The sequence below is a fragment of the Megascapheus bottae genome, chromosome 31, assembly GCF_031878675.1.
Source record: "Megascapheus bottae isolate mThoBot1 chromosome 31, mThoBot2.hap1, whole genome shotgun sequence".
Classification (NCBI taxonomy): Eukaryota; Metazoa; Chordata; class Mammalia; order Rodentia; family Geomyidae; genus Megascapheus; species Megascapheus bottae.
Genome location: NC_143539.1, coordinates 537,869 through 562,427, shown reverse-complemented (window position 1 = coordinate 562,427; position 24,559 = coordinate 537,869). Strand labels below are relative to the sequence as shown.

Here is a 24,559-nt window from a genome sequence, read left to right as displayed (position 1 = left end):
TTGATAATCCTACAGTAGCAAATGCAAAGCAGGGATAAAATTCTTCCCCCACGAATTTCTGGAAAATACTCAACGATATTCTGGTGGTTTGCTGCCTTGCTTCCACCTGACGCTGGTGTATTGGGTGAAACCAGGTGTGGTCACTTCGTTCGGTTCAAGTGGTCCGACAGCTCCACGAAGGAAGCGGTGTCCGCAAGAACATCACAGCAGATCTGTTCAGATTAGAGGAGCAAAAACTGAGACTGCATCAACCACAGGTCACCCCCAGAATGGGTCATCACGTTGGAATTAAATACGAATGCATACCAGAAAAAGAAATTAACTTGATAGAATCTTATTAAATTGAATTTCAAAACAGAACAGGAATCGTCCCATTTTTCCCCCTGCCAATCCTGGGGCTTGAACTCAGGGCCTGGGTGTTACCGGTGAGCTTCTTAGCTCTACCCCTTGAGCCATGGCACCACTTCCAGCGGAGATCCTCAGATCTCAGCCTCCCGAGTAGCTAGGATGACAGGCTGAGCTGCTGGCTCCATGCTGGAACATGCCTTTTTAAGGAGACAATAGTTCAGTGAGAAAAAGGGAACAAGAAAATACAGGGGGAATAAAATGTACCCCGTAACATAAAATTGACTTAGAGGCAGCCACTGTGGCTGGGGTGGGCCTGGCGTTCAGGCTGCATTTGGAAAGTCTCCAACTAGGTCTACAGCAAACGCGTCCGTGTTTAAGAATTGTTCCGTGCACTGCTTCTCTCATAATGCTCTCTCTGCTGCTTCAAATGCACAAAACGTTTCACAGCCAATTGTAGTAAGAGTAATTGGAAGGAAGCAGCCAGCCTCAGCTGGCTGCCAGGCGCTCACACCTGTCCTCCGAGCCACGGAGGAGGCTGAGATCGGAGGATCCCCATTTGAAGCCAGCCTCAGCAGGAAAGTCTGGGAGACTCCTATCACCCCTACACCAGCGAAAAGCCAGCAGAGCTGTGGCTCAGGTGGCTGAGCACCACTCTCGAGTGAAAAAGCACAGGGACAACGCCCAGGCCTTGAGTTCAAGCCTGAGGAGCACACACAATTGCACACGTCCTGGAGCAGGAGCTCAGGCAGAGGGAGCCTTGTGCATGGTGATCCAGACAGTGATGGCAGAAATCGAGGACACCACCTTGAACCCTGCTGAGGGTGGAGGGCTTGAACACTTCCAGTTGTCTCCCAGTCGTTTGGGGTGAGTCACCTGCAGGACACAAGGAGAAAAGGGGTGGACCGACACCCAATCAGACCCTCTCGGGTCCCTTCTAGAAGCCCACTAAGCCAATGAGCTGAGCTCAGGAATCCTGCCTTAGCCTTCCTAGCCAATGAGAATGCACAGACTCACTGGCCAATCAAATTGCACTAAAGACTTTTTCTTCCCCTTTCATCTGCTGTCCATTAGGGACAAAACAGGAAGCCTGGAGTGGTAAGTCGGGCCCTCTTGCCTCCACTCTGTGTTTATGTCCTGTGTTACCTTCTTCCCTTTTATTGCCTCCTTTCTTGCCCAACCAGAAAGAGTTTCTGGTATCTTTAGTCCTTGGCCTGATAGTTTGACTTTTTGGAGGGGAGAGAAGGGGGCAGTCCTGGGGCTTGGCCTGGCTGTCCCTGAGTCTCTGTGCTCAAGGCTAGTGCTCTACCACTTGAGCCACGGCACCACTTCTGGCCTTCTCTGAGTAGTTTATTAGAGATAAAAGCGGTTTCAAGGACTCGCCTGCCCGGGCAGGCTTCAAGCCGCCATCTTCAGATCTCAGCCTCCTGAGTAGCTAGGCTGACAGGTGTGGGCCACCAGTGCCGGGCTTATTTTGGCTTTTAACAGGTTAAAAGACAATTTCCTGTGCCGCTGGGCACTGGTGGCTCACGCCTGTCGGCCTACTCAGGAGGCTGAGCTCTGAGGATCTACTCAGGAGGCTGAGCTCTGAGGATCCCGGTTCAATGCCAGCCCAGGCATGAAAGTCTGTAAGACTTATAACTCCAGTTAACCACCAGAAAACCGGAAGTGTGGCACGGTGGCTCAAAGTGGCAGGGTGGCAGCCTTGAGCGGAAGAATTCAGGGACAGCGCCCAGGCCCAGAGTTCAGGCCCCACAACTGAGCAAAAAGAAAAAAGAAGAAAAAAATCGCGGTGCTGAGGTTAGCCCCCTTGTTTGTAGGAAAAGACTACTTTGGTAAACCCTACGACCTTGCCTCGGTTCTGACCCCAGCTAAGCTCCCTGTTCTAAAGCCAGTGACCAGCAACCACAGAGGCTTGTCGGCTAAGCCTGGCCGCTGTCGGGTATCCTGGGAGTCAGGGGCCTGGTAGAGGACGGGAGTTTATCCGTTCGATTCCGGGACTCGAAAACCCAGAGAGAAAGAGAAGGCAAAGCATTCTCTCTCCAAAGTCAGTCAACTCTAAGCATTGAGAGCTTATTATCTGACCTACAGGGCAGAAAGAGCTAGAGTGGCAGACATCATGTAGTCATTTAGTTTTATAGCACATTGATTTTAATTGTGTAAAGTGTACAAAGTACTAGAGGTGTGGCTTGGGAGTAGAGTGCCTGCTTACCAAGCACCAGGCTGCGAGTTCAATCCCCAGGACGGAAGGAAAAGAGACCGTATATACAGAGTCCTTCTGGATCAATGGAGGTCAGGTTTTGTGTTTGCCGGGGATTGAGCTGTGCATCTCAGAATGTGGCGCTGGGAGGTGCTGGACATTCAGCTTGGCTGAGATGAGGGTGGTGGTGGAGCAGGTAGGCCGTATTCCCTGCACAGGTGATCATGCGGAGACAGACTCACGGGGGGACTGACTGCCACAGGAGTCCAGTCAGAGACCGGAGTTTGGTGGTTGTGAGCCAGAGAATAGCGGGGATCACCAGGCAAGCAACAGTCACAACTCCAGCCGCTTCTGCTCTGGTTGTCTGGGACAGGATCCTGGGGCCGCCCAGGCCCACCTCGCCCACAGCCCGATTTCAGATGACAGGCACCTGGAGCCACACCCAGGTTCTCCTAATGCGATGTGGGCTCCTAAACGTTTGTTTTCCCGGGCTAGCCTGGAGCCCCAGTCCTCCGGTCTCAGCCTCCGACGCCACGCCCAGCTCCTGGCGACATGCGCCGTGGGGCTCACTGGGCTTGGTGCTTAGGAAGTCTCTGAACAGAAACTTTCCGGTGCCCGCTTCTAAGTAACGAGGATGGCAGACCTGGGCTACTGTGCGGGATCCCTCTGCCGCCACCCCTGTGCATTATTATTTTTATTATTATTTGTCCCTCTGCCGCCACCCCTGTGCATTATTTTATTATTTCTGTGTAAGAGGTGAGGTCTTTAGGTTTTATTTTTTTCATCTGGAATTTGTTTTTCCAGTACATTTGTTATTTGCTGGGCCAGTCCCAGGGCTGGAATCACTCGATGCAGCCATGATCTCCCTCCCACTAGGCTCCACTGGCGTCTTGTTCCTGGTGGCCGTCTCTGAAGACGGCTCTTGGCTGGAGGACATGGCATCGTCTTTCTTTTCTGACTTTGGCCTGATGTGGTACCTAGAAGAGCTCAGCAAGAAGGAGCTGGTGAGATTCAAGGAGTGCCTCAAACAGGAGGCTGAGGGCCGTGGGCTCAGGCAGATTCCCTGGTCCGAGGTGAAGAAAGCTTCCAAGGAGAGCCTGGCCAACTTGCTCACCAAGTACTACGAGGGGTCTCAGGCCTGGGCTATCACCCGCCAGGTCTTCAAGAAGATCGGCAGGAACGACCTCTGCGAGAAGGCCATGAGAGAGAGCACGGGTGAGGCCTGGGGTCGCCGCTGGCTCTCGGCACCTGTGGTTGTCTTGGTCCGTGGCCTCCACAGCTGCCTGTCATGGGGGTCAAATAGCATTTCCTGCGGGACTATGGCAGGAATAAGTTCAGTTAGTGACAGGTGGATGTGGGCGGTCCAGTCTGGTTTAGGTCGGGGGTTCTCTACTCAATACAGATGGTGTCGCCCATTCAGGATCGGTAGGTGCTCAACCACGGGTTGTATTCAAGGCAGGTGGTTACAGGCAATCCAGAGGGAGATCTCTACTGTGGGTTTATTTTGTACATTTGGTTACAGGTAGTCCAGAGTGCGTGTGTGCGTGCGTGCGTGCGTGCGTGTGTGTGTGTGTGTGTGTGCGTGCTTTCACATGTCCGTCTGTGGAGGGGTAGGTTTGCTGTGGAGGGACAGAATAACACCAGCATTGGTGGTTTAGACTTTGTAGACAGCCTCAGTCACAAGCACTCAGCTTCGCTGTGATTTCCCCGTGAATAAAAGAAATGAGGACATCCCCAGGTTCTGGGATCGCCCACAGATGGGGCTGGCGGCTGAAAGGCGCGTGGATTTCGTGGATTTCTTTGCCTCGGGGTGACGGGTGCGTTGTTTTTCCCCTGCCCCCGCTCGCTGCTGGCTGTCTCAGGGCACGAGAGGAAGTACCGAGCTCACATGAAAGAGAAGGTCAGCGAGATGTGGCGCAGAGAATCCATCACGGAGACAACCGAGCTCCTGCACCAGAAAATCAGTCGGGAAGACCGCGAGCATTTCGAGCTGTTCCTGAGGCCGAAGGCGCCCGAGAAGCAGCGGCGCACGTTGTTTTTCAGAGGGTTCCCGAAGGTTGGCAAGACGACGCTTCTCATGAAGTTACTGCTGACCTGGGCAGACGGCAGCGTCGGACAGGACAAGTTCACCTACGTCTTCTACTTCTGCTGTCGAGAGCTGAAAAAGCTCCCGGCCCTGAGCCTGGCCGAGCTCATCGCCAGAGAGTGGCACGAGCCCGCCGTGCCCCACACGGAGATCACAGCCCAGCCGGAGAGACTCTTGTTCCTCATCGACAGCTTTGAACAGCTGCAGTGTGACTTGGACCGGGCTGAATCCGAGCTGTGCAGTGACTGGCTGGAGCGGCGGCCGGTCCCCGTGCTCCTGGCCAGTTTGCTGAGGAAGAAACTGCTCCCGGATTCCTCCCTGCTGGTGGCCACCACGCTGGAGCACTGGCAGGAGCTGGAGGAGAAGCTGGAGACCCTGGAGGACATCCAGGTGCGGACCATCTCGGGCTTCGATGACAACAGTAAGAAGATCTATTTCTCAGCCCTGTTCCCCAACTGGTCCCAGGCCGTGCAGGCCTTCAACGCCATGAAGGGGAACGAGCAGCTCTCCTACCTGTGCGAAATCCCCATGCTCTGCTGGGTCGTGGGCACGTGCCTGAAGCTGGAGATGGAGCGGGGGCGGGAGCCGGCCCGGGCCTGCCGCTGCACCACCTCCCTGTACACCTCCTTTGTCCTCGACCTCTTCACCCCCAGGGGCACCCACCGTCCCAGCTGGCAGAGCCAGGGGCAGCTGCGGGGTTTGTGCTCCCTGGCGGCAGAGGGCATGTGGACCGACACCTTTGTGTTTCCCGAGGACCTGCTGGGGAGAAACGGGATTGCGGCCTCCGACATCCCTGCCTTGCTGGACGCCAAGGTTCTGCTGCGGGACAAGCAGCGCACGGGCTGCTACACCTTCCTCCACCTGTCGGTGCAGGAGTTCTGTGCTGCCTTGTTTTACGTGCTCAAGCTCCCCCACGAGCACCCCCACCCCGCCGTGGCCGAGGTAGACGCGCTCCTGGTCACCTACTTAGAGAGAAGCAGGAAAAACTGGATCTTTCTGGGATGCTTCCTCGTCGGCCTTCTGCACGAACAGGAGCAACAGAGGCTGGATACGTTTTTTGGCTCGCAGTGCTGCCAGGAGGTGAAGCGGCAGTGCGACCAGTGCCTCAGGGACTTCCACAGAAACCAAGAGTTCCAGAGGCGCGTGGACTTCTCCAGGCTGTCCTACTGTCTGTTCGAGATGCAGAATGAAACCTCCACCAAGGAGGTGATGGAGACGCTCCAGGAAGTGGACTGTACCATCCTGGACTATCCAGATTTGACCATTTCCTCCCACTGCTTAAAGTTCTGTCGTGGCTTGAGGAGATTTTGTCTCTGCATCCAAAACATCTGGCCAAAGCAACAACACAGACCCGAGTGAGTCCTCCTCCTGGCTCCCCCGCCCCCTCCCTCCTGGCTTTTTTTTTTTTGCTGGCTCATTGGAGATAAGATTCTCAGACTTTTCTGCCAGGGCTGGCTTTGAACTGTGATCCTCAGGTTGCAGCCTTTCGGGAAGGGAGGATGCTCGATGTGAGACATCAGTACTCTAGAGGAAAGGCGTTTCTTCTTATGCCAGTACTGTGGCCTGAACTCGGGGCCTTGTGCTTTCGCTCAGTATTTCCATGCAAGGTTGGTGCTCAGCCACCTGAGCCATGCCTTCAGTTCCAGTTTTCTAGTAGTTAATTGTGGCTAAAGAGCCTCTTGGGTTTGTCTATCCAAACTGGTTCCAAACGGGAATCAATCTTCAGGTCTCAGCCTCCTGAATAGCCGGGGCAAGAGGCATAAAGCCCCAGCACCTGACGAATTTATTATTTTTTGCCAGTCCTGGGACTTGAACTCAGGGCTTGGGGTCTGTCCCTGAGCTTCTTTTCCTCAGGGCTAGTGCTCTCCTCCTTGAGCCACAGCACCGCTTCCAGCCTTTTCTGTGTATGTGGTAGTGCAGAGTCGAACCCAGGGCTTCGTGCATACTAGGCAGGCACTCTCCACTCAGCCACACCACCAGCTCCCCTTCTATCTTTCTTTTGTGCTGTGTTGACTCCTCGACCACAGGAGGCCTTTTCTCCACCCCACAGGTCAAGCTCCAGTCTTGTCCATTGGTACCAGATATGCTCCATCCTCACAAACAACGAACACCTCCAGGACCTCCAGATAAAAGACAGCATCCTGAACGAGTCGGCATGTGTGGCCTTGTACAGCCATCTGAAGCAGCCCAACTGCCGCCTCCAAAGCCTCGAGTAAGCTCAACACCGCGTGGCCTGACGGGTCCTACTGTGCGCATAGTCTCACTGCCAGCTCTCCTGGAGATGAAGTTACAAGCTCTCAGTTGTCTGAGCAGAATCTTTCCCACTCCACATCACTGAGGGCTGCTGTAGGCCACTCTTTGCAGTGGTGGGGCGGGTGGAGGTTCCAGGGTAGGGCACCCAGGCTGGGGACCCTGGCTCTCTGTGTTCAGGACCCCACTAATTTCTCCTGGTAGGACAGTGGCCCTGTGGGTGGAGGACTGCCAAACCAGCAATCAGGCTGTGAAGGGACGGCATCTGGGTTGATGGTGGGCTGCAGGAGATGGCCCGGGCCTGTGCTCAGGGCTGTGCTCAGGGCTGGTCTGTCGGGAGCTCCCGGGCATTCTGCTCCACTTTGCAGGTTGAATGGCGTGGACTTGAATTGTGAGACTCAGCTTTTCTTCGATATCTTCGTTCAAAACCCAAATCTCAAGCAGCTCTGCATCAGCAGCACGGAGCTGTCCCACAAGGACGCACAGCTGCTCTGCCATGCCCTGAGCAACACGACCTGCAACTTGGAAAGTCTGGTGTGAGTTCCCACGGGGGCCAGGCCCTGCCCACCCCGGGGCGGGGGCGGGGGGGCTCCTCCCACCTCTCTTCTGTTCTCTAATACTCCCGTATTACTTGTGTGTCATTCACATGAGAACTCTGCCTCCTGAGACACACACCATGGACGTTAGTGGCTTGCTGGGCCACTGAGATGCTATTCCATTCAACTTCTGCTGTGGCTATTCCTGCCCCTCCCCTGCCCCTCCCCTGCCCCTCCCCTGCCCCTCCCCTGCCCCTCCCCTCTCCCTCCCCCCTCTCCCTCCCCCCTCTCCCTCCCCCCTCTCCCTCCCCCCTCTCCCTCCCCCCTCTCCCTCCCCCCTCTCCCTCCCTGTCTCCATCTCTCCCTTCTTCTCTCCTCCCTCCCTGGTACTGCACATGGAACCTAGCCTCTCAGCTTTGCTAGGCAAGCCTGTCACCACATGACCCACACCCCTAGTCCTTTGGCTTTTGGATTCTTTTTCACGCTTTCTCTAGGCATCAAACTCCGGTCCTGCTGTGTACTGTCACAGCACCACCGCAGGGGGGTCGGCGGGGGCTGTGGACTGGGTGATGTGCCATGGTTACTTCATCTCTAGATGCCTCTTCTAATTGCTTCCATCTTGACTCTGTTGTCTCGGGGTTTGTGAGTGTGACGGAGAAGCAGAGACAGACACAGAGTGACTGGTATGGTAGAGAATCGTCATCACTGGCTTGGTACCTCTGAGCCCTGCTGGATTCCGTCTCGAGAACTCTGTCATGGTGTCCCTTGACAATGACAAGGACAGGGATTCCAGGCAGGGTCCGGTGCCTGGGTTCAGGGTGGTGAGCGCGGGCAGCTCGCTGCACCCCAGTGTGGCTGTGCACAGCCATGAGGCTGGGCCGGGGGGCTGGGCCGGCCACTTGGGGCGGTGATGTCACCCGGGGGGCGGCCACTCGTGGTGACCGGGGCGGGTGGCCCCTCGGGAGGGGACACTGCGGGCGGTGGACAGGGCCGGGCCGGACGGCGCGCCTTCCCTCCCCAGCCTGGAGGACTGCAGCCTCTCCTCCCGCCACTGCGAGGCCTTCGCCTCCATGCTGGCCAGCAGCAGGAAGCTGAAGCAGCTGAGCCTGACCTGCAACTACCTGGAGGACGGCATGCACGAGCTGTGCAAGGCCCTGTGCAGCGCCAGCTCCATCCTGAGCACCCTGATGTGAGCGGCGGGCGCGGTGGGCGCGGGGCGGGCGGCACTGTGGGTGTGGTTTCCGCTTCACCCCTGGTGCCTCCCACAGGCTGGCAGGCTGCTACCTCACCGAGCAGTACTGTCCGGCTCTCTGCGAGGTCCTCGTGACCAGCAGGACCCTGAGTTACCTGGACCTGAGCTTGAACACCCTGAAGGACAGAGGCCTGGAGATCCTCTGCGAGGCCCTGCAGGTCCCCCACTGCAGCCTGCGCTCCCTGTGGTACGTGTCCCCTGCCGTCCGTCCGGGAAGGCCAGCCTGTCTCGGGGTGCGGATTCCCACCCAATGCACACCCAGAAAGCCGCTCCTCAGAGCCGGCTGGATGCCCGGGTCACTGTGTGTGTGTGCAACGAACAGGACTGGGCCACCGTGGAGTAGGACAGGGCCCAGTGGACGTCGATGGCTAAGACTTCAGCATGTGGGCCACAGATAAGGGAATTGTCATGGAAAGGTGGAAGCAGGCCTCCCGGTAGGTGAAAATGTGGGTGTAGGGACCCAGAAATAGATTGGAGAACTTGTGAAGAAAGAAGACAACCAAGGACGGGCCGGGAGTTTGGCCTAGTGGTTAAAGTGCTTGCCTAGCATGCACGAAGACCCGGGTTCGATTCCTTGGTACCACATACATAGAAAAAAGCCGGAAGTGGTGCTGAGGCTCAAGTGGTAGAGCTCTAGCCTTGAGAAAGTCCAAGGACAGTGCTCAGGCCCTGAGCTCAAGCCCAGGACTGGCAAAAAAAAAAAACCCAAAAAACAAAAAACCAAGGCTGTATGCATTGATGGGCAGGAAACGCCAGGAAGGGCAAAGCGTGTTTTGTTGAGCTGGAAAAATGAGTTTTAAAGCATGGGTGGCATTCATAGGAAGCCCCCAGATACCTACCAAACAAGAATAAAAGAGAATGGAAGGCCTCACTCTGCACAGTCTTACAGACTGGAACGTGGCCATAACACAGGTGGGCAGTGACACTGCGCTGTAATCCCCGTCTCAGGAGGTGGAGGCAGCAGGGTCCTAAGATTAGGGCCAGCCTGGGCTATATAGCAAGTTCCAGACCAGCTAGGGATGCAGAGTGAGACCCTGTCTTCAGAACGAGCAAGAATGCAAACAACAAAGTAGTGTACGCTGGGTGCTGGCGGCTCAGAAGGGTGAGATCTGAGGCAGGAATGTCCGAGACTTCTAATTAACGACCAAAAAGGGGGGGGCGGGGAGTGGAGCTGGGAATGGCTCAAGGGGTAGAGTGCTGGCCTTGGCTGAGAGAGCTCGGGGACAGCACCCAGGCCTAGGGTCAAGCCCTGTGACCACCACCGACAAAACGATGAGAAACCTTGCTGGCGGGCTTGCATGTATGGGTGAGAGCATGGCCGGGTGGGTTAGTGCTGCACGGCTCTGGCTTGGCTGGCCTGGAACGCCTCCCCGCAGGACGGCTGTGCCCGGCTTCTTGCAGTGTGGTGGAGTGTGGCTTCACCACCGCTGGCTGCTGTTACCTCGTCCCGGTCCTCACCCACAGCAAGAACCTCCGCAATCTGCAGATTGGAGCCAACGATCTGGGAGATGCCGGGGCCAAGGTGCTGTGTGAGGCCCTGGCGAGCCCCACCTGTGGCCTGCAGAACCTTGGGTGGGTGTCCAGGTGTGGCCTCCGGGGTGGAGGGGCTCCCCGAGCACTGGGGTGACAGTGGCCCCACAGGCTTGCTTTCAATTCCTGCCCCCCCCACCCCCTGTGCTTCTTGCCAGCCCTGGGCTGGAATGCAGGGCCTGAGCACTGTCCTTGGACTTTCTCAAGACTAGAGCTCTACCACTTGAGCCTCAGCACCACTTCTGGATTTTTTCTACATATGTGGTACTGAGGAATTGAACCCGGGTCTTGGTACATGCTAGACGCCCACTCTACCACTAGGCCATGCTCCACTAGGCCATGCTCCCGGTCATGTTCCTGGTCCAAAATCCCTGTTAAAGGGTTACCTATCGCACCACAGCAGGCTCCATCCACCCTCACACCCTTGTTTCAACTTAATTGCTTCTGCAGCGACCCTGTCTCTGAATGCAGTTGGGTTCTGAAGAATGGGGGATTAGGACTTTGTGCATGAATTATTTGGGGGAGGGCACGCTCAGCCATGATTCCAGAGCTCAAGGAGTATTCCTGGCATGTCAGGTGGAGACTCAAGCCCTGTTTCCACTGGGCTGGGGCTCTAGACCGGATCAATAGGGTCTGGGCAGACCTGGTTGCAGAGAATGTACAATGGTGTCCTGCCCACTACAGGGAACCCCACTGTCCTGAGCAGGGGCTGTGAGATCCTGGGGCTTACGGGGTGTAGGGAGAGGCAGGGCCACCCTCACTGCGTGCTTGTGTTCCAGGCTGAATGGGTGCGAGTTAACCAGCGCCTGCTGTCAGGACCTGTACTCCACTCTCACCTGCAGTAAGAGCCTGGAGGGGCTAAACTTGAGTAGCAACCCCCTGGACTTCAATGGGGTGGCCATGTTGTGTGAAGCCCTGAACCGCCCCGAGTGCCCGCTGAAGATGCTCTTGTAAGTGAAGGCTGGGTAGAGGGGGGACGGGGTGGGGCAGGAAGGGGTGCTGGGGTGGGCAGCTTTGCAGGACAGCACTCTCACTCGACCTCAAACCCAAATGACTTCCCTTCTCTTAGCCAGGTCATTTTGAGAGGATAAAATCCCAGTTGACCGCCCTGGCGGCATTGGGTACTTCTGTAACTGCAGTTATGCTTCCTGATGTTTGTAAACAAAAAAACTTGTATTCATGCAGATGGTCCTGAGTTAAGGTGGTTTTTTTTGTTTTTTTTCCCTCCAGTTCTGGGGCTTGAACTCAGGGCCTGGGCACTGTCCTTGGGCTTTCTCAAGGCTGGAGCTCTACCCCTTGAGCCACAGCACTACTTGTTGGTTTTTTTTTTTCTGTGTATGAGGAATGGAACCCAGGGCTTCGTGCATGCTAGGCGAGCGCTCTACCACTAGGCCACGCTCCTGGCCCCCTGAATCAGGGTTTTCTTTTTGATATTGACATTGGCTGAGGTATGTCCATACAATGGTTACTAATTTTCTCCTTTAGTGCACGAGATACTAATGAGCTACTAATGACATGAGCTATTGCAAATTTATTACAAAACAGAGCTGAGGCTGTACTCGGAGAAAGCCTGCTGGCCCAGGGAGTGGTTCCCAGCTAGTGAGTGGATGGGAAGGTCTTGCTTTGAGGCTCCCTGGGGAAAATGGCAGCAAGCCCTCTCTAGTAGAAGCTGGGTGGTGTTTCATGACTTAATTGCACTCGTAACTTGAACTCGCTGTCCACTGTACCTATTTTTAATCGGGAGGTGACTCCATCTTGCTCTGAGCTGGGCCTCTGTGGCTTTACCTCTCACCTTGATCATGATGAGAGGGTCAGGCCGAGAGGCCAACTCGGGCAGTGCAGTTGGTGACACCGCATCTTAACCTCCTAGCTAGATGCAGTGGCACCGTGATTGTCATCGTAAGCCTGCCCATGCGCAATACACACGCATATGGGTGTGTGGGGCCAGTTGGTTGCAGGTTTTACACTGCTGAGAGCCCCCACCAGCTCGACCGCTGGCTTGTCTAGATGCACTCTGGGAACAAGCTACGCAGAACAACAGGCCCCAAACTGAATGACAGAGTCCCTTCCCTCTGGGTCTCTGCAGGATGTCGAAGGTTGACTTGGAGGAGGATTCCCAGGCCCTTCTGAGGGGAGCGTTGGAGAGAAACCCCAATCTGGTCATCCAGGGTATCTGAAAGAGGATGTGGGGACGGGGGCATGGCCCAATCCACAGCAGGGGAGGCTTCTGATTGGAGAACACTCGGGGTGGGGAGTCTCCTGATTGGACAGCACCGGGGCTGGGTGGGACAGAATGGGGCACTTCCTGATTGGACAACTCCAGGACCGGGGGGAGCAGGGCACTTCCTGATTGGACAACTCCAGGACCGGGGGGGAGCAGGGCACTTCCTGATTGGAGAACACGGGGTAGGGAGGGGCTCTTCAAAAAGTGACAGGTGGCTGCTACCCCAGCCCCCTGTGGCTTTCCTGGCTCCCCTCAAACCCTGCTACCCAGGTGGACATGCTTAATGGAATCTGTGGTCCTGGACAAGTTTGTTTTTTCTTTAATGTATTTTGGGGTCCTGGCCAAGCCACTCACAGACTGATGTTCATGGAACCATTTCTACCCTTTCTCACAATGGTATTTTAATCCCCCAATAAAGCGTTGTATCTTGATGTGTTGGAGAAATTGATGGGTTTTGCTGCTCGGGGCTGACTGTGCAGGGGAGGCTGAGAGACCCTCCCCACGTCCACTCACCAGGTGCTGGCTGTGTGGAGAGCATGAGAAACGTAGTCTGAGGCTCTTTCTGTCTTTGGCAATTCTCTTACTCCTTCCATCTGGCACTACAAAGGCAGATGGGGCCGGGATTGTGAGAAAGTGGTTCTGTATACTGATCTGAGGCTGAGCTCTGAGGATCACGGTTCAAAGCCAGCCGGGGCACAAAAGGACCTGAGACTCATATCCACTTAACCGCCAGAGAACCAGAAATGGGGCTGGGAGTTTGGCCTAGTGGTAGAGTGCTTACCTAGCATGCACAAAGCCCCAGGCTCGATTCCTTGGTACCACATACACGGAAAAAGCCAGAAGTGGCTCTGTGGCTCAAGTGGCAGAGCTCTAGCCTTGAGAAAGTTCAAGGACAGCGCTCAGGCTCTGAGTTCAAGTCCCAGGACTGGCAGAAAATAAAAAGGCAGAGCCTTTGCCTGGGCCTGGTCAGCGGCCCCTAGACCAGGAGAGCCCCTCCCCACAGGGCTGAAACACACCCACTCTTAAAGGAGTAAGATCCAAAGGTGGTTACTGGTCCAGGAGTGGTGGCACACACCCATGATCACTGGATCCCGTGTGGATCCTAAAATTTCATGTGTGGCCTAGTGGTAGAGTGCTCACCTAGCATGCACGAAGGCCCGGGTTTGACTCCTCAGTACCACATACACAGAGAAAGCTGGAGTGGCGCTGTGGCTCAAGTGATAGAGCTTTAACCTTGAGAAAGGTCAAGAACAGCACTCGGGCCCCGAGTTCAAGCCCCAGGACTGGCAAAGAAAAGACTCGCTGGAACTCAGCCACTGCTCATGGCTCACGCCTGTCATCCTAGCTACTCAGGAGGCTGAGATCTGAGGATCATGCTTCAAAGCCAGCCTGGGCACAAAAAGACCTGAGACTCCTCTCCAATTAACCACCAGAAAACCAGAAATTGCACTGTGGCTCAAGTAGTAGAGCGCGAATCTTGAGCTGAAGAATTCAGAGACCGTGCCCTACAACCAACAGCAAAAAAATTGCTGGAACTCCCTCAGGAGTCAATGGAAACATGATAAAAGTTAGTGATCTGATGAGGTTTCTCCCTTCAACTATCTGTGGCTCTTTTTTTTTTAATAACTTTTGGGGACTGGGTATTTGGCCTAGTGGTAGAGTGCTTGCCTAGCATGTATGTAGCCCTGAGTTCCATTCCTCAGCTTAACATACACAGCAAAAAAAACGCTGGAAGTGGTGCTGTGGCTCAAGTGGTAGATAGCCTGAGCAAAAAATCCAGGAACAGTGCCCAGGCCCTGAGTTCAAGGCCCAGGACTGGTAAAAACGTACCATTCTTCTGGTGCTGGGGACTGGGGCCTCACATTGGTCTGGCAGGCCATGTGCCACATGAGCCAAACCCCAGCTCCCTCTGCTTTCATTAGTTCTTAGGTAGCTCTTGTGGATTTTTTTTTTTTTTTGCTGGGCTTTTATTGGTCGGTTGTGGGACTTGATGTCAGGGCCTGAGCTCTGTCCCTGAGCTATTTTTGCTCAAGGATAACACTCTATTTTTTTTTTTTTTGCCAGTAGTGGGGCTTGAACTCAGGGCCTGAGCACTGTCCTTGGACTTTGCTCAAGGCTAGAGCTCTACCACTTGAGCCACAGCACCACTTCCAGCCCTTTTCTGTGTATATGGTACCGAGGAATTGAACCCGGGTCTTTGTGCCAGGCAAGCACTCTACCACTAGGCCAAGCTCCAGGCCCTGGGTTTGTTTTTACACAAGGGTTCACATTGTAGCCTAGGTTGACATCAGATTCAAAATCCTCCAACTTCAGCCTCCCTAGTTCTGGAATTTCAGGTACATACCTCTATAACTGGAGAGACTTTTTAAGTTTTAATTGTATTTTCTTGTTGGGATCATGTATAGAGGAGTTAGTTACATTGGACAGGTAGTGGGTGCATTACTTCTCGAACCTTGTTACCCCTCCTCATGTTTTAGTCCACCTTTCCTTCCCCCAACCCCCTCCCAATCACCTTGTTTCTCCCCTTCCCTTCCCTAGTTCAAATAAACCAATGTCTGTACAATATACCCAGCTTGTTCTTGAGGTAGGGGCTCTTAACTTTTGGGTCAGGTTGGTCTCAAACTGTGGTCCCTCTAGTTCTGCCTCCCAGGAAAATGTATGCCACAACTGTGATCTGAAAAAAAACAATTAGGCCAGGCAATTCCCCCTTCTCTGTCTCTCTCTCTCCACCCCTACTGACAGAGTCTGTTGTGGGGTCCTGGGGTTGCTGAAACCTGCAGACAATTATCCTCCAAGAAGATGGGCAAGTGAAGCTCACCCTGAGAGTTTTCTAGGTGCTTCCACGGGAGGAGGGGCAGGGAGGGAAGGCCTTTAAGAGTGTGGGAATTAGCTGGGTATGGTGGCTCACGCTGTAATCCTAGCTGATCGGGAGGCTGAGATCCGAGGATCCCAGTTCAAAGCCAGTCCAGGCATTAAAGTCCCAGAGACTTTTTTTTTTTTTGCCAGTCCTGGGCTTGGGCTCAGGGCCTGAGCACTGTCCCTGGATTTTCTCAAAGCTAGAGCTCTACCACTTGAGCCATAGCACCACTTCTGGTTTTTTGCTACATATGTGGTACTGAGGAATCGAACCCAGGTCTTCTACATGCTAGGCAAGCACTCTACCACTAGGCCAAACTCCCGGCCCTCCCAAAGACTCTTATCACCAATTAACCACCGGAAAACCGGAAGTGGGGCTTGGCTCAAGGGTTAGGGCGGTCGCCTTGAGCCGAAGAGCTCAGGGACAGTGCCCAGACCCAGAGTTCAAGGCCCACGACCGACAGCAGGTGCTTCATTCCTCCTGAATTGAAAGTCCCTGTAAGCCCACACCAGCCCCAGACACTTTCCAGCCTGTGCCCAGCTGGCCAATGGGAAGACAAGGGCACGCACAGCCTTCGTCCTCCTGGCCTATAAGGGTTCCGAGGGGGGCCGGCCCATCTGCCTCTCCCTGCTTTGGGAGACGAGTTGTTTGATCAGAAGGAGCCTGGAAGTCTAATTCGGGGGTGAGTTATATTTGTTCCCCTCTTTCCTCTCCAGTGTTTTGATACTGTTTTCCTCCAGTTAGCTTCAGGGGACGACCCCGAGGTCCACCCACGCCAGTGGGTACCTGGTCTCTACTGCAGGTCGGCCCAGCCGCCCATTCCCACCATTTCCACCAGCTCTGAGCAGCTGAGAACAGGGGCTGGCCATGCAGGCAAACCCCAAAGACTCGAGCAAAGCGTCACCATCCCTGGGGCTCGGAGTCTAGGTCAGCCAGCGGGGATGAGGTCAGAAAAACCAAACAAGCTGCGAACAGGAGGAAGCAGGCTGTGGGGACAAAACGCCACTTTCCCTAGGGACAGGTGGCTCCTGTCCCTCATCCTAACCAGTCAGCTGAGATTTGAGAACCGTAGTTCAAAGGCAAGCCTGGGCAGGAAAGTCTGTGAGCCTCTTATCTCCTATCAACTAGCAAAAAGCTGGAAGTGGAGCTGTAGTTCAAGGGTAAAACACCAGGTTTGAGTGAAAAAGCTCAGGAACCAGTGCCCAGGCCTCACGTTCCAGCCCTAGGTCTGGCACCAGAAAGAAATAGAAACCAGGTTTGGTGGCCCACACCTGTCATCCTAGCTACTCAGGAGGCTGAGATCTGAGGATCGTGGTTCAAAGCCAGCCCGGCCACTAAAGACCGTGAGACTGTGATCTCCATTTAACTACCAGAAAGCAGGAAGTGGGGCTGTGGCTCCAGGGGTAGGGTGGTAGCCTTGAGCTGAAGAGCTCAGGGACAGCGCCCAGGCCCAGAGTTCAAGCCCCAGGACTGACAGAAAAAAAAGAAAAAAAAGGAAAGCTGACTTTTCAAGCAGGCAGGTGGGCCACCTCTGTAATCCCAGCTGACACAGGAGGCCAAAGTCCCCAAGTTCAAGGCTGCCAGGACATAGTAAGGAGGAATCTTGAGATCGGGAGTGTGGCTGGTGGTAGAGCGTTCACCTAGCACACACAAAGCCCTAGGTTCAATTCTTTGCTGCCACAGACACAGAAAAAGCCAGAAGTAGCCCTGTGGCTCAAGTGGCAGAGTGCTAGCCTTGAGCACAAGTGTTCATCCAGGAACAGTGCTCAGGCCCTGAGTTCAAGCTCCCAGACTGGACCAAAAAAAAGAGAAAAAAGCAGTCTCAAAAACAGCATTTGCACACAGGCAGTGGGTGTGGCTCAGTCAGTCACACCTTGAGCCGCAGGCGGAGAGGTCAAGGCCCTGAATTCAAACCAGCTTGTTACTTGGCCACATCTGTTCTCGATGTTGCTGTAATTACTTTACCTCCTTTTTTTTTTTTTCTTTTTTGCCAGTTCTGGGCCTTGAGCTCAGGGCCTGAGCACTGTCTGTGGGCTTTTTCAAGGCTAGAGCTCTACCATTTGAACCACAGCACCACTTCTGGCTTTTTCTGTGTATTATGGCACCAAGGAATCAAACCCAGGTCTCTGTGCACGCTAGGCAAGCACTCCACCACTAGGCCACACTCCCGGCCCCTGACTTTACCTCTCTCATGAAATCTGTTTGACTGCATGTCTGCTCCCCAAAAAGGAAGTACAGAGAATTAAGAACTCATAACGCGGATTTGGTTCTAAACACTCCACATTTTTGATGGGTCCCCAGGCTTCTCCACAGAACGGGAACCCCTGGAAGAACCCAGGTGACTCATGCTGGGTGCACGGCAGGCCCGGGGGCTCAGAGGGCACCAGCCTGGTGAGCTTGGCATTCCCACGTCCACAGGGACGGCGATGGTGGACGAGAGCCTCTGCCCCGAGCCCCCCCCCACCTGCTCGCCCCTCTCCCCTCGTGACAAGGGCACTATGCTGTACATGGCGGAGCTGGGCCAGGAAGACTTGAAGGAGTTCAAGCGGCTCTTGGCGAGCAAGCTGAACCCTGAGGTCTCCGACTCCGGCAAGCATCTGGACAGAGCCAGCTGGGCAGAGGTGGTCCACTTCCTGACCGAGCTCTTCCCAGGGCCGCTGGCCTGGGAGGTGACGGAGAACATCTTCTCCACCATGGCACAGAAGGAAATGTGTACTCTGGCTCAGGAGGAGCTCAGTGGTGAGTGGTGTTCTGCATACAGGACCAGGGCTGGCTCGGTGCTAAGAGAGCCAGGCGCTGCCCAACACAGACCTCTGGGTACCTTCAAGAGAAAAGCACACGGGGAGGCTGGCACGGTGGCTCACACCTGACATCCCAGCTACTCAGGAGGTCGTAATCGGGAGGATCACAGTTCAAAACTAAGCCTGGCCAAAAAGAATTCCTGATGTCCCCCCCATGTCAATGCATGTGGCAGGTGCCACACCTCAGCAAAGCAGGGAAGCATCAGTAGGGAGACTGTGGTCGGGCTAGCGTGGGCATCAATGAGACAACCCAAATGCAACAACCAAAGCAAAAGGAGCTTCTGGGATGACTCGGATGGGAGAGCACCATCTAGTAAGCCCAAGACCATGCTACGAGTTCCCCCACAAGGAATGCCAAAAGAAATACAAGCAAATCGGGGTAAGGTGATGGCTCTGACGCCCGAAGTTGAGCTTTAAAGATGTAGGACGTCATATGGGGCTCTCTGTCACCATTTCCTGAACGTACTGCGATGGAACCTTCTCCGTAAACACGGAGAGAGACTCTCATGGGATTGGGATTTGAACTTGGGCCATGGGTTTTGCATGGTTGATGTTCTCCTGCTTGAGCCATGCCTCTAAGTCCTGCTTTTTGCTGGCTTGCGTGGAAAAGGGAGTCTTTCGGGACTTTTCTACCCAGGTTTGGCTTTGAACCTCACTCCTCCCGACCTCAACCTCCCAAGCAGGGTCACAGACAGAGACAAGGTTAAACACCATGTGGCCTGCAAGTTTGTGCTGACTGCGTGTCCCTCTCTCTTGTTGGTGCCCAGGCCTCCGCCAGACCTTGGAACCAGAGCAGCTGGATTCAACAAACGCGCCGATGATGACTCTGAAGAAGGAAGAAGTCGGTATGTGCCAGCGTTGGCGGGGCGGGGCCGGGTGGAGAGGCTGGCTGGGCTGGGCAGAGGAGGTGGGAACCCTCCTACCCTGCAACCACAGACAAAATCCAGGAGTACAAGCGGAGCGTGCAAGAGGCGTGCAGCCCCCCGTGGGACCCCACAGCCTGGCCCGGGAACCAGGCGGACTTCCTGTACCAAGATTCCCAGCAGCTCCGCCAGCTGCTGGCCTGCCTCCTGCTCCCGCAGAAGCCCCAGGGCACACAGCCCCGGACGGTGGTGGTGCAGGGCGTGCCGGGGATGGGAAAGACCATCTTGGCCAAGCAGGTGATGTGGGCATGGGCCCGGGGCGAGTTCTACCCGCACAGGGTGTGGTTTGCCTTCTACCTCCCCTGCCAGGAGCTGAAGCTGGAGGCTCAGCACAGCCTCTCTGAGCTCCTCCGGCAGACGTGCCAGGCGTCTCGGGCCCTTGTGTCTAAGGTTCTGTCCAGGCCTCGCAGGCTCCTGTTGGTGCTGGATGGCTTCGAGGAGTTGGACTTCTCCTCCTGCCAGAGGCCCGGCGAGCTGACCGACGACTGCAATCAGAAGGTATCGGGCCAAGTCCTGCTGAGCAGTTTGCTGGGCAAGAAGATGCTTCCCGAGGCCACACTCCTGCTCCTGCTCCGACCCATATCGTTGACCACAATGGAGCCCTTGCTGATTGACCCGACTGTCGTCACCCTGACCGGGTTCGGCGAGGGTGAGAAGATCCAGTACTTCAGGAGCTACTTTGCCAACCCCCAGGACGCCGATCGTGCGGTGAGCTTTGCCATGAAGAACGGGGTGCTCTTCTCGCTGTGCCGGGTCCCCTCCGTCTGCTGGCTGGTTTGCCGCTGTCTCAAAGAGCAAATGCAGAAGCAGGCCAGCCTGGAGGAGACCTGTCCCAACGCCGCCGCGGTGATCGCCCTGGCCCTGTCCACCTTCTTCCAAACCTGGACCAAGGCCGTGTCCAGGCAGACCCGCCTGCAGCGCCTGGAGGTGCTGTGCCAGCTGGCGGCCCACAGCATGTGGAGGATCAAGCCCACCTTCGGGAGCAGGGAGCTGGGGCGGGACTGGGTGAGCAAGGCCGGCACCCCCACCCTCCTGCGCGGCCACGTTCTGCGCACGGCCAGCTGCGGCACCCGCTTTGCCTTCACGCTGCCCGTCTTCCAGGAATTCTTCGCCGCCCTCTTCTACGTCCTCTTCTTCCCTCAGAGGCTCCAGAGCCACCACCACGTGGGCCGCATGCAAGTCCAGTACCTGATGGAAAGTCCCGGGGGGGACCAGAACCCACTGGCCTCCATGGGCCTCTTCCTGTTTGGCCTGCTGAACTCGGCCTGCATCTCGGTGGTGGAGGGCGTGCTGGGCTGCAGGCTGGGCACGGCCAATAAGGCCAAGGTGCTGAGAGTGGTGTCCAGGCTGCCCCCGCCCCGGCCGTGCTGCGGGCTGCCCCAGGTCTTCTACTGCCTGGCTGAAATGCTGGAGGACCCTGCCTTGAGGCAGGAGCTCAGGGCCTTCCAGAAACTTCTTCTGAAGATCAGCAGCTATGAAGACTTGCAGGCGTGCGCGCTGGGCCTGACACACTGCAAGGGTCTGAAGGAGGTGGAACTGAGGCTTCTGTTCAGCTCCTGCAGCCAGCCGGGCCCCCGCCGCGAGGAGCCCCTGCCGTGAGTTCTCGGCTCTCAGGCCTTTGTTTATTTTTTCCCTTGTTTGTTTTATTTAGACCTGGGCAGAGCTTTCTACCCAGGTGATCCTCAGATTTGCATTTCCTCTATGGCTGGGGTGACAGGCTGGGATCACCGCCTGTCTTACCGCTGGAGGTGGGGTCGGCAAGGCTTTGTGCCCTGGCCCTGTACCTCTGGTCTGGTCTGTGTCCCTCCCGGGTAGCTGGGATTACAGGTGTGGCCGAGAGGCCTAGTGTTTCTCTCCTAGAGCCAACACCAGCCAGGGCTCCCTGCCCGCGTCCTCCAGCCTGGTTCTGTCCCACAGGAGAACAAAACTGATCTGCAGCTGGTGGCAGGAAATCTGCCGCACGCTGGGGACTCACCAGGGACTGGAAGCCCTGACTCTGGCTAACAGCGTGGTGGACAGCTGGTTCATGGAGGACCTGGCCACAGGCCTGACCCGGTCCAGCTGCAGAGTGCAGAGACTGTGGTAAGCCTCCCCTCCCCCCCTGCTCCAGGAGGGAGGGGAGGACGGTGGGGGCTGCCCGCAGGGAGGGAGGGAGGAAGGGAGGGAGGGTGGTGGGGAAGGCTGCCTCCACCTTCCATGCTGTGCTGTTGGTGGGGTGCCTGGTTACCTCCCCCATAACGTGTGGGGACCACACATCGGCCCCCCGCCCTCTGTGCTGGGGCACTCAGTGCCCTCTCCTCACTCTGAGGATGAAATAATTCTGTTGGGTAGCGATAGTGGGGTTTAAACTCAAGCCGTGTGTATGAGTGTGAGTGTGAGTGTGTGAGTGTGTGTGTGAGTGTGTGTGTCCCGTGTCTGACCTGCTTTCCCCCGTGTGGTGAAGTTTACGGGCAGCGGCTAGCTTGGGTTCTGATCCGGGTCTGGTCGGGACGTGGGGGCGCCATGGAGGTGGTATGGCAGAGGAGCCTCCTGGAGGAGGTGAATTCTTGGCTCTGGCTGGGCTGCCCTGGCTCATGCCTGTGATCTTAGCTACTCCGGAGCCGGGGTGGGAAAGTCTGTGAGGTTCTCGTCTCCAGCGAACCACCAGGAAACCAGGCTGTGGCTGGAGGGGAAGCTCGCCAGGCCTGAGTAAAAGGCTAAGGGAGAGAATGGAGGCCCCCGGCTTCAAACCCCACGAGCCCCATGCTGCATCTGGTCTACTTCAGCCCTCAAGGAGCCAGCGAGAATGGGACCCCGCGTTCTCGCCAGGCCTCCAGGGCCCAGCGTGAGGTCCTCAGACCTAACCAGGCCTCGCCTCCCTCCAGCCTGCGGCGCCTGGGACGTGACCTGCTGCCCGACGCCCTGTTCCAAGCTCTGATTGAAAATCACCACCTTAAAGTCTTGGAAATAGAGCGCACAGAGGTGGGCCTCGAGGCCACAGAGGCGCTGTGTGAGGTGCTCAAGTCCCCCAAATGCTACCTGAGCGGCCTGAGGTGAGACCCCGGCTCCACCCCACCCCAGCCCCAGCCCCAGCCAGGGCCGCTGCAGAGCTGGCGGGCTCACTCAGCCTCTTTCCCATCCCTACTTACTGGCCTCACGACTGCCTTCCTGCCTGGGTTTCCTTCCTCCGTGGCTCACCAGCACTCACTCTGTGGACCACTCAGAAGTTTCTCAACACGTGTCTCCTGCATAGGCTGGGGTACTGTCAGGTCTCTGCCAGCACCTGGGACAAGCTTGCCAGGGACCTCCAGAGCAACCAGTTCCTGAAAACCCTGCTGCTGCACGGGAGCAGCCTGGCGGAGGGGGGCGCTGCCTTCCTGGCCATCGGGCACCTGAGGAAGCTGGCGTGAGTCCCTGCGGGGGGCAGGCTTACTGCTCTTGATGGAACAGCTGTGGGGACTGCGTCCACCGAGTCCAGAGAGAGGCGGGAAGCAGCGAGGGGGCTGGCGGTGACCTTCCCGTGAGCTCAGAGCCGGGCTCCTGACGTGGCCTGGTTTGAGGATGAATGTAGGGGCCCAGCTGTGACTTTCTGGTCAGGGGGTGAGGGGGGGGGCTGGCTTCAAACCTCAGTCCTCAGATCTCAGCTCCTGGAGCTGCCGGGGTTGCAGGCGTGAGCCCCGGTGCCCGGCCTTGCTCTCCTTCTCACACAGAACCACACCCTTGTTTTGTTTTGCATTGCTCGGGATTTTGCACAAAGGTGGCCTCATAGACTCAGCTGTGACCAGGCCTGACTGGGCAAGCTGCCCCCAGGAAGGGAGCCCCCAGGAAGGGAGCCCCCAGCCCACCTCCCTGCTGTCTCCCCAGGCTGGAGGACTGCGGTCTCACAGAGGCCTTGGCCGCAGCTCTGGCCCTGAGGCTCAGGCACAACCAGCAGCTCACACACCTGAGCCTGGCGGAGAACCCCCTGGCTGATGCAGGGGGCAAACTCATCTGGGAGGCCCTGGAGAACCTGGAGAGCCCCCTGCGGCGGCTGGTGTAAGTCCTGCGCCTTGCCAGGCGGGGAGGGGCACCGGCTTTTCTTCTGCCACGTCCATTTGTGCCTGGGAAAGGTCCACACAAGCACAAGGGGCTGCTTTACGTGCCGGTCCTGGGGCTTGAACTTGGGGCGGGGGCACCGCCATCCCTGAGCCCCTCTGTGCTCAAGGCTAGCGCTCTACCACGCACGCCACAGCACCACCTCCAGCCTTTTCCGAGTAGTTTATTGGAGGTAAGAGTCACAGACTTTCATCCCGGCTGGCTTTGACCCACAGTCCTCAGATCTCCGCCTCCTGAAGGGCTGGGATGCAGGTGAGAGCCACGGTGCCCGCTGGTTTTGTTTGATGGCTGACTTGAGCTGATCTTACTCACCAGCCCACGGCCCCTAGGCCGATGTCACCAGAGGCCTTCCGTGACCAGTGTGTGCCACACGCACGGTGTGCCAGTGGCTTTCCCGCCCGCAGACAAGCGGTGGAATATTACTAACCTGTGAATATAACTATGTGAATGTAAGCAGTGGAATCTAACTATCCTGGTACTGCTAGGCAGAGATGGATTTGGGAAGGGAGAGCTGCCAACACAAGAGGCGCCATTGTCCATTCCCCTCCCGGAATGGCTGCGGTCGACGAATCCACAGAAAGAGAAGCCCGACGCTCTCTGTGGGCTGAATGGTGGTTGCTTCTCCGCAGGCTAAGGAATTGTGCCCTGACCTCCGCTTGCTGTCCAGAGATGACCTCTGCTCTCAAGAGGAACAAAACCCTGCAAAGTCTGGAGCTGGGCTGTAACAAGCTGGGAAATGTGGGGATCAAGATGCTCTGTGAGGCGCTCCTGCAGCTGAGCTGTAACCTGCAGGTCCTCGAGTGAGTCCGCCTCGTCCTCCGCCCCGGCCGGCCGGCAGCGAGGACTTGTTCTTGTTGTGTTCTGGAGATGGGGCCTTGCCGGCTCTGGGCTGACCTGGAGCGCATAGGTGGGATTACAGGCGTGAGCCAGGGTGTCCCCTGTTCTTGACGAGCCCGGCACACCACGCCGTGTGGGCCACGGGACGTCCTCACGGGGTGGACGCTGGCCGTGTTGCTGGGGTCCTGCAGTCCTAGGGTTGGAGGGCGCAGGGGGCTGAGGTGCCAGGGGCTCTCCACGCGCTCCCTGCCTGTCCACAGGCTGGAGAATTGCCTCGTTACCTCCACGGGCTGCCAGGCCCTGGCCACCGTGTTCCGCATCCACCCGAGCCTGCAGCACCTGGACCTGAGCCACAACGACATTGGCATCGAGGGCATGCTCGCCCTGCACAGAGCCTTCTCCAGCCGGGAGGACAGGGAGCCCCTTCTCCTGTGAGCGTCTCTCTGCCCCGCAGTCCTCCCCGGGGGAGCGTGGCAGCTGGGGCCCCAGGGCCCCACAGGGCAAGTGGGGAGGGAGAGAGGGAGACCGAGACAGCACAGACAGAGAAAGAGACAGATGGAGACGAGACAGACAGACAGGGAGATGGAGGCAGGCAGGGGAGGGAGAAAGACGAGACACAGGGGACCCAGACAGATGCGCCCACG

At 56.6% G+C, this 24,559-nt stretch overlaps 2 protein-coding genes across 2 annotated transcripts; both read left to right on the top strand.

Moving 5' to 3' along the window:
* Positions 1-3,480: 3,480 nt before the first annotated feature.
* On the top strand, positions 3,481-17,622 carry LOC150043364 (NACHT, LRR and PYD domains-containing protein 4-like). Its single transcript, XM_090321932.1, has 11 exons — positions 3,481-3,760; positions 4,408-5,986; positions 6,682-6,843; positions 7,250-7,417; positions 8,439-8,606; positions 8,686-8,856; positions 10,071-10,241; positions 10,979-11,149; positions 12,286-12,368; positions 16,025-16,207; positions 17,582-17,622. Exons 1-11 carry the CDS (start codon positions 3,481-3,483, stop codon positions 17,620-17,622), a joined length of 3,177 nt encoding a protein of 1,058 aa, XP_090178058.1.
* Positions 17,623-17,706: 84 nt separating this feature from the next.
* On the top strand, positions 17,707-24,350 carry Nlrp8 (NLR family pyrin domain containing 8). The gene is made up of 9 exons (XM_090321931.1): positions 17,707-18,019; positions 18,849-18,926; positions 19,018-20,599; positions 20,922-21,086; positions 21,770-22,036; positions 22,237-22,389; positions 22,848-23,018; positions 23,708-23,878; positions 24,176-24,350. The coding sequence occupies exons 1-9, from the start codon at positions 17,707-17,709 to the stop codon at positions 24,348-24,350; spliced, it is 3,075 nt and encodes a 1,024-aa protein (XP_090178057.1).
* The last annotated feature ends 209 nt before the right edge of the window (positions 24,351-24,559 follow it).